The 9,858-nt window shown below is 38.3% G+C and overlaps 1 protein-coding gene across 1 annotated transcript; it reads right to left on the reverse strand.

Moving 5' to 3' along the window:
- Positions 1 to 297: 297 nt before the first annotated feature.
- Positions 298 to 9,248, reverse strand: FBXO30 (F-box protein 30). Its single transcript, XM_009084634.1, has 3 exons — positions 9,141 to 9,248; positions 1,348 to 3,442; positions 298 to 501 (listed from the first exon to the last, which is right to left on the reverse strand). Exons 2-3 carry the CDS (start codon positions 3,424 to 3,426, stop codon positions 298 to 300), a joined length of 2,283 nt encoding a protein of 760 aa, XP_009082882.1. The 5' UTR covers positions 3,427 to 3,442; positions 9,141 to 9,248.
- Between the last annotated feature and the right edge of the window lie 610 nt (positions 9,249 to 9,858).

Raw genomic sequence — 9,858 nt, forward strand, 5'->3', positions numbered from 1 at the left:
CAACATGGGCACCAGTGAATCAGAAAACACACCTTAGGATTCTGTTCTTAAATTATATAAGTTAGATAAAACTACCCTGTCCAGCAAGTTCCGAATTTTTCAAACGTTAAGGCAACTTTCATTACTTTCCAGCTAAACAGTATTATAAAAAATAAATGTCACTTCAAACCTTATATACACAGTGACAGAGTAGATTTAGCTAGAAAGTATCTTTAGTACATTAATAAAGTGTCACATAATATTACCGAGGTTATATCAGGTGCTTGAGTGTATGTGCAATTGGAGTGGTTGCAATACTTAAAGTACTGGTTTCAGAACAGAGCGCAGTGAACGTCCTTCCTTAGTGAGTTCTCGTGTTACACACATACATGGCAGCGGAACAGCCTCCTCTCTTCTCTCTACAGCATTATAGCTACATTTCTTCAGGTGGTCAGCCATGCTCACGATGTCAGCAAACTTCCACTCATTCACAGTACAGAAGGCTGTACTGAAGCGCCACACCTAGAAAATAAATTGCACTTAGGCTCAAAATGTTTTAAGATACCTGAACTCAGAGCAGAAAATTAAATGTTTGCGCTATAAAACCTTCAGGCAATGTTGTGCATCTACTATAAATCATACTAAAAATCAACATGACAAAAATGTAGGATGCTGAGTTCTGTAGAGTTCCCAGGCTGACTCAGATTCTAAGACAACTCTGGACACTGGGAAGAAAGGCAATTTTTTTTGCATGTACAAAATGCATGCAAATAGAAGTTAAATGACAAAGTATTACAAGACCAGTCATAACGATTCCTTTCTGAGATTATCAACTTCTGTAATTTCAAATGATTGCTGCAGATATTCTGCAGTTTGGGGTGGGGAGAATGGTGAAAACTGTACTATACAAAGGTCATACAAAGGTTTTAAATGACTTCAGTATTTAAGGTGCTCAATACCATGGCAATAGATAGGTTCTCAACAGGTTAGAGAAAAAAAATTGCTGTAAACACTATAAAGGCAGGAAAAGCAAACTCTGTAGGCAGCTTTCCCACTTCTGTGGAACACTGATAGTAAAGAACATCATGAAATAATCTTTCAATATTTTAAAACATTAGAAAAAACAGAAGTTTAATTACTTACATGCAAAACTCAACATACTCTACTTTGACTTTTACTTCTCCAAGTGTAGAGAAGACACCCAACCTGCTAGCAATTTTCACTTATTCTATACAACAATCCATTTCTTGAAGGGTTACTATATCAAACCCCAGTAGGAACAGAGATAATATTAAGAGAAACAGCAGAGACAAGACCAATTTAATCCTTTCCCTTTCACCTTCAAAACAGAAAAAAAAAATAACCTACCTTTTCTTTTATCTGCCAAGAACTTCCTTCTGGGTACTTTCTCTTCTCCCAAAGCAGTATCACCATTCCACGTGTTTGAAGCAAGCTTCCACACACATCTCTCATTAAACGTGACACTCTGGAAAGCTGACATAAACTAAAGCCATCTAGAAAACTAGCAATGTGCTGCAGAACCTCAAAAGGTAGACTGCTCAGATGGTCATTGTGTGGCCCAATTAAGCAGCTTTTTGCTGGTTCTACCAATACTGTGGATATACAAGGCTGAACTCCAAATGACCGCAAGTGACGGTCATGAATAATTTTTGCCCCTTGCGTTGAAGGACAAAACCTTCGTTGAGAATATGTACACCCATAATATGCCAAAGGACACCTCTGCTCCATCCAGCCATTAAGGCCAGCATGAATGTCTCCATGCACATTCTTAAAATGTGATGAAAATTCATTCCTCCTAAACAACTGTCCACAAACAAATGTAAACATTGAACGCTGTTTTGTTTGGTATCTAGCCACATATTCCAATACCAAATCCAGTCCAAGGGTCTGGAATGGACTTGGATTCGAGAGCTGTGGGTTGGCATGATCACATGCAGAAGCTGAAGCTATTTCCCCCACCATTGTATTTGTGGCCAATATAGCAGATGGGAGAGAAAATGTCTGGGTCCCAAAGTCAACATGATACACATCAACAGCGCGACTTTCTGATATCCCTCTACCTCCAGGAGAGTCTCCTAAGCAAAACAACAGAGCTGCAGTGATTAGATCAATCCCCTGAAGACCCATAGGATCTTCAGTTATCTCCAAATCTGATGTGTCAACAGCTTTGTCTTCTTTTGGTGTTGACCAATAGTGGTTAACCAGGAATCTGTATGATCGATGCCGTAAAAGCGAAAATGCATCTATGTTTCTCAATCTTTCCTGCTCCACTTGTCTCTCTAACATTTCTTCTTCGTTAGCATTATGGGGAAGTAGTTCATGATTAACATTGCCATTAACTAAGTGATCAGCTGGCATTGCTTCTTCTTTTAGTTGTGCTGTTACAGGGAAGGAGCTGCAAGACTGTAATGCGCCATCATCGTGAGATGCAGTACATTCACCATTTGCTACACTGGACGGTTTTGAATTAGATATACCAAGATCTTCATTCTGGTCCAACACCTTTGAACATTCATTTTCTACATAAAAGCCATTACACAAAAGTGAGGAGTTACTGAGGTTTAGATTTAAGTCATGATTTTGCACTACATCATAACAATTGTCACTAGAACCATTTTGCTCCATTTGTGAATTTTGACTCAGGTGATCACTACCAAAGTTTATTCCCCCAACTGCTCCTACATCATCTTCATCTGGATATTCACGGTCAGACGTTTTATCCTGAACAATGCCATTAGATGCTTGCTCTTTAATCTCAGTATCTTCTTTCATTTCATGTGGTGAAATGCAGAGGTTTGAACTTAACATATCCCTTGTAGCAGTGTTCAGGATATCCAGAGCAGCAGCTAAGCTCCTCGTTGTTTCTACAGTAGCTTGATAAAGTGCACCATAGGACTCTTCATCTACAGGCATTAAACCATTTGAATGTGCTGTATCTGGGGCACTTGATTTGACAGAGGTTTGCTCTCTGGGTTCTGGTATTTGATCACCTGCTTTTGACATCATAGTTGCTACTTTAAGGGATTCTAACAACATGCGCTGGTCTTGAAGGGCCAAAGCCATATCTAGCTGCTCCACTTCATCAACGTCTTTACTCAGGTTTTCGTAAGATTTTCGGTCGGCGTAACTGACTGGCCACCTATTCCACTCCATGGTACAACATACCACACTTGCAGGACAAACTTCTAGATGATCAGCAATTTTATTTCGGGCTATTATGAAGGGACATCCAAAGCCACTATTCAAACAAGGCACTCTTTCAAGTGGACATAACATGCGATGCTCCTCAGCTTTACATGAGTGAAAAACTGCCCCACAAACCAACGGGCAGCCAATCAAATCGCAGGAAATGCCTGGCTCCGGTCTGGTCATACAGCGACGGCTGACACAGTTCACACAGTGCAAATGCTGCTGATGTTCCTCCATGATTGTAAATCCAATTCTGAGTAAAGAGAAAGGAGACAAAAGCATAGAATATGAATTCAATATTGTTAATATTTACTATTATTTGCAGTTTCTATATGTACAGAGAGGTATTTTAACACAAGGTGAACTGATCAGTAGCCATTTTAAGAAAACAAGTCTGTAAAACCTTATTTTCAAAGAAATGGTGTTTAAAAGTTCACCTGAAAATTAAAGATACACATTTGTATCAGAGTCAAAAATATAGCCTATGTTGCATATATTATACCTGGTAAACACATGCAACATAGGTAAAAATGTTGTATAATCCTTCTCTCTAGAACAGCTCTTTTCTTGTGACCATTGCAAATAGATCATTCAATGAAAAACTGTTTAAGGCAGTCTGCAACCCTCAGTGAGTATCTCAATTCCCTGTCATGTCCCATTCCCCCCCTTCTCCATGCTTCTGACAGACTGCAGTCCTTTACAACAGCCCTTCACTCTTCTTTGTTTCTTCATCTATAGCCTACAGCTCCTCCCTTATTTTTTATAGCAGTTGTTGCACAAGGGTAGCAATTACACTACACATAAGTAAGTCCTTTTATTTCACTGAAAACTTCTACATAAAACTTTAGTAGCCAACACGGTCCTATCTGTACTTCCAATTGAACCTACAAAAGGTAATTTTTTAATGCATCCTGTGGCCATCCTGATTACATAACCAGCAAGCAGTTCAAAGTGTAAAGGTATCACAACAACTTTACATAACAAGGCCAAACAGCAACAACAATCCAAATGCATATACATCCATTACGTGATCTATAATATCACACTGACACAAACAAAAAACTCCTTTGTTGAGGTACTTAAGAAAAAAAAAGACAAAGAAAAAGAAAAAAGCAAAAGGAAGGGTAAGCTTTGCATCTTTGTACTATTCTTTGAGAAGCTCTGGAACTACTCACTAGCTGGTCTGCAGGCCCACCCAAGTGTCCAAGCTCTCCTCCATGCTCTACCAAACTCCCTCTCAGAAGTGACACCAGTAGGGATTAAAGTTCAGAGAAATAAAAGAATGACTTGCACAGAACCAAATCTCAAAATACAAATTTCAAAAATACATTGCTCAGTTCCATCTTTTCCTTACTCTACAGCAAATTTCTGGAGAAATAAAATGCTCAAAGCATTTAAGATTAATAGAAATGGTTTCTTATTCTGCTCCCTAACGAGTGCTCTCATGCATTGTCTTCAGACTAAACATTTCAGTTTTAACACATTAAAACGTCTTAAAATGACTCTAAACTACAAAAATAAAACTGCTTCGTATTATTCCTTCTGTTTGAACTGAAGGTAAAAGGAAACAAAACTGCCTCTTAGACACTCCACTTTCAATAATTTAAAGCATTTAAATAGAAATCTATGTGACACTTCACTCACTTGTATTCTTTCATAATGCTTTGAAATTCATGCCAACTTTAAGTAGCAATCAGTGCTCATCCCCCCATCCACCGTAATTTGTGTAACTTAAATATTTTAGCCACCCACTCTCCTGAACACTTCTAACAAAGCAGCATATGTGCTACACTTAGCAGGCAAAACACAGCTGAATTTCCCTCACCATACCTTAGCATTTATATACTGAGTAACAAGTAAGATTCAAATAAATTGTCAAGTGCAGCAGTCACTGGACTCGGTGACTGTCTGACTTGCTAAACACTTTTGCAAACCTTTCTGGCACACAACCTGCTTTCAACTTGCAAATTAAGTCAGATAGCATCTACTACAAAGAGCTGAAACATGTTCAGTAAAGAATGAAAAAAAGAGAAAATTATTTGACTTCTCTGAAGATATTTTTAGTTCTTCCAGCAAAGCACTCTCTAAGTAATTCATGCCAAATACAGCAGCCTGTTGCTAGACCAAAGACAATTTGAGAAATTTGCATCAACACTGAAACCAAACTGCAGTTTTCCTCAAGTCAGCAGGTGAGCAGAGATCAAAAGGAAGCTTTCAAGTTATGTGTGTATTTTAAAGTGCCTATGACAAAATGGAAACAGCACCAAAAAAGACAATTGCTAGTTTATAACGCAAGAGCCCTTATAGAGCCCAGCCCTTGCTTCATGTATCAAAACACAGTCCTGCTCCCATAAAGCAACATCCTGGCAGTAAGGCTTAATTTAATCAATTAGCCACAATTATGGTTTAAAATAAAAGAAGTTAAAAATATATTTTGTTTACCTACTTTGCAAAACGCTATGCACCCTGCTCACTCTGAGCTGGCCAGAAGTGAGCCACGTGAGAGCAGCAGGCAGGTGTGTTAGGCAGCAGGCACTGCTGTGTGAGCACTGTGCTGCTTCTAGCCCAAAGCTGGCCCACATGCAGCACCTCAGAACACACTCAAACTGAGCTCATGTTTGCCTGCAGTGCTTGTGTAGACATACCCTAAATTAGTCAACCATCATTAAATACTATCTTTAAATAGCCTATGTGAGCTTACACAGAACATTCTATTAAGACAGTAAAACATCCTCCTCCCTAGCACACTGTCCTGCTCTTTACAAGTCAGATCATGAAACGCAAGTTGCACAAGGATAGTGGCTTTTCTTGGGCTCCTGCACTCCTTTCACACATAAGCTAATATTCATCAAAACTTGATGATTTCACACAAGCAAATAAAATTAAGAAGTGTATAAGAAGGAAACAAAATCTGGTGAAAACACCAAATATCAGTAACAGGTAGGCTATGAAAATCAAAGCAGATACCAAAACACCAAGTCTTACCAACAGGTAGATGCTAATCTGCTCTATAACAGATGCTGCAGGTTGGTTTTCTAAAACAGCAGTTATGCACAAGATAGCTGAAGGAACCTATTCTCTCAGTTTCCATAAATAAGAATTTTATTGGTCACCAAGACGTTTGATATTAGTTGCAATTTCTCTTCAAATTCAAATCTTTTGGCTCCTTAACTAAATATATAAAGTCTCTTCAGACATCACAGAACACTCATTAAAATCCTGTATTCTGCTCACAAGTCTTAACTCCACAGCATCTGCGGCACAACTTCAATTTAGTCAGAATGTCACATTTTATTATAGGCTACTACAAAGTCTCTTTATATATATTAAATGTCATTTTATGCATTTTTAATTTTAATACTTAGGCTTCAAACTCAACAGCCATTTTGGGCAGTCATGAGTTCCTGGGCTGCTTAAACTAGTTAAGGCTTCTGATATAATTGAATTAGCCAATGCAAATTAGGTCCATAGAAAAAAAAAATTAACAACCCTATCAAACTGGTGAAATTAATGGATAAGACCTCAAGAATTAGCACATTCATTAATCAGTAAATGGCCATGACTCACTATTCTGTAAGCTTTGTGAACCACAGAATTTAGCACCTCTTTGATTCATAGATTAAGAGCATCCACATATGAATCATTTTCCTTTAAAGAACCATAACCAACATATCACTAGTACTATACTGAGAACAAGAACCACCCTCTTCCCAAATACTGCCTTGTAAAGGAAAAGCTGCTGGGTAAAGAGGAGATAAAGAAAATTCTTGCTGGAGGTAACAAAGTCCTTTCATTTGCTCTAATACAGCAAACTCAAAGGGCTAACAAAGAATGTGATTGCTGACATAAAGAAAAATACCTGTCATTAAAACATGCACCAATAATATTCAGTGTTTGTACCAATAATATTTACAGTGCTTATATCCAATTGTGTTCCTTGTGACAATATGGTGAGAAGGTAGAGTGTCAGATCAATGAGTACAGCAAGAACGAACAGCTGTCGTTTTCTAATAGTGTAGTGTCAGCAACAAGCTTCAGTTCCTATGAGATGCTTAAGTACAGACACTTGACTGTTACTAGCAGAGAAACCTAAAAATACATCCCGTTCCAGTGAGGTGACCACTGCTCTCAGAATTTGTGCAATCACTTGGTGTTATTGTACATACTATACAGTCAGCTGACTAAATCAGCCAGAACATGCTTTGAAAATCTGTCATAATTAAAAGGATTTAAATTCCAGCTGCTACAGCCACATGATTTTCAGTTGCCCTTGTAACACAAACATTAAAATAGCATAATAAGGATTTCAGACACCACACAAAGCTTCAGCTGCAAGTGAGAACTCTCACTTTCTTCTGCACCACAAGAGCTGCACTTAGTATTATCAAACCCAAAGCTTGCTTGCTTACTTTCCCTGCATGAATTCTTTGGTGCCAATAAGACAGAAAATCACATCAACCATTACAGCTATTGGAACCCTCCATTACTCAGCTACCTTTCATTCACCAAACCTATAAAGCTCAGCTACCTTCAAGACTCTTCCATCAATTCAACTAAACAGGCCAACAGGTTCTTAAATTACTGGTTCAAGGAAGTAGAAGAATAGAGACACACAAGCTGTACTACAGGTTTAAACTCCCAGGAGCATCCAAATCCACCCACAAGCAAATACATGCAAACCATACTAAAAAATTTCCTTTTGTTTTGAATGCTGTAGAAGAGACTGATGTATTTCTGAATCTTCCATCTTTGACCCAGGTTTCTGTCAGGAGCTTCTCTTTCAGATGCCAAACTTAAATTCTTAACCTTATGGGATACAAATTAACACCCCCCACCCCGAGTTCAACAGGACAACCCCGAATTCTGTTACGACTAGGCAGATCAGGGAAGTTAAAATTACACTTAAAAAATTATGATAGAGGAGTGTTCACTGCATTCTCAAACCTAAATTCATCCACAACCCTTCCCTGGCTTGTAGTGACTGCACATACTGAACATACTAGACTGAATCTATGTTACTTTTTTGTTAAATCACTGAATACATGAGAAGGAGCCCTAATTACTAAAGCCCAAACTACTATAGAAGTAGAATGCTACTTCTACCATTATCATCACAGTCTACAGCAATTTATATGTATTACACAAAAGAGGCAGAAAAAGGTAATGCTCAAAACATGGCTTGGTACTGCAAGAAAAAACCTCGGGGGACACATACTTCTGGAAAGATTCTAGTTTTAACAGTGATCTAGCATTGAAGAAATATATGTTAACTGCTTTTTTAAGCATAAATTAAAGCTACCGATCCACCTCAAAAACAAAACAGACTAAACCAAAAAGAAACCTCTAACTACAGCAAAAATAATGAGCATTAGAATTACAGGGAATTACAACTTTTTTTACAATCTTATAAAGAAAAGCTTGTCCATTTCTACTCCAGCTCCAAATATCCTATTACAAGAGCAAAAATCTGTTTTGCATTCTTTTGAGTAGCACTTTAGGAGTTCCTTTTTTCCTAGTGGCAAACCATCTTCATACCATTCAGAGAATTCAGTGAGGTACTTCCTCCCAAATCATTGCAGTCAAATAAAGGAAAAAAAAATAGAATTCAAGGGGAAAATGACCCAAAGCAAAAGACTGCTTTGACTAAGCTGGACCCTTCACTGATGCTCTGTGTCTGATTTCGTTTCATTTTAGAATGAAGCTCTGGTGAAACAATGTAACACTTTCTTCTAGCCCTGTTAAACTATGTGTTAAAAATCAAAACCAAAACTACTTGGCTTTTCCTTAGAGTGCTTTTGTGACAGATCTGCCATGCATTCTGGCTTCCTTGAAACAGTCCCCAAAGAAGCAACCCAAAGGCCTCAATGTGCCTTTGGCCACACACTGACACAGGACAATCGCACGAGGAACAGCTGCACTTGCTGCATGGCTCAGGCACAAAAGCACTCTACCTGATGGGATGGTGACAGGGCACAATCAGCTAGACAGCCAGTAGATTTCATGTGTAAAGCACTTCTGAACTTGAACACAGTGTGCTTCCTCGACTGCTGCAGACTCTGCAAGAAATGAAATCAAAAGCAAGGTTTCATTTCAGGTGCAGACATTGCTTTCCAGATGTACACTCCTCTGGAAAGGTCATGTGCTTACACTATCTGGAGCTAAAAATGTTGAAATTTTTTGCTGCTTTTATGGGAATATAAACAAGTTTTTAACAGACTTCACAGCACAACAAGTTCTGTCATTTTAGGTTATTGCTTGCTGTTAGTCACACTGGATGGTGACCTAATTATATTTAAGGCTATAAGGGATTATTAAAAGTTATTATTCTGACCTACTGCACCTAATTCATTGCTCTGATCACTGCAGGAAAAAACCTCAAGCTCAAACAACAGACTGCAACAGCTGGAGAACTAAAAGAAATAAATTTCAAGTTTCTTTTACTGCATCTTAGTCTAAGTCTTCAGACACGACAATCTATTAAGCAGTTGCTTGCTATTAAAACGCTTTTTACTGTAACAAGCTGCTTCTTCCATGAGTTCATACCCAAGATTATGCCTAAAACTTAACAGAGATGGAACCGAGGTGATATGCCCAAAGGAACAATGATATTCTTATCCCCTGATAGCAAGAAATCCTTCAGAAAAACATTAAAGCAAGTAAGCCATTTCT

Source organism: Acanthisitta chloris, unplaced genomic scaffold (genome assembly GCF_000695815.1).
Source record: "Acanthisitta chloris isolate BGI_N310 unplaced genomic scaffold, ASM69581v1 scaffold40651, whole genome shotgun sequence".
NCBI classification, from domain to species: domain Eukaryota; kingdom Metazoa; phylum Chordata; class Aves; order Passeriformes; family Acanthisittidae; genus Acanthisitta; species Acanthisitta chloris.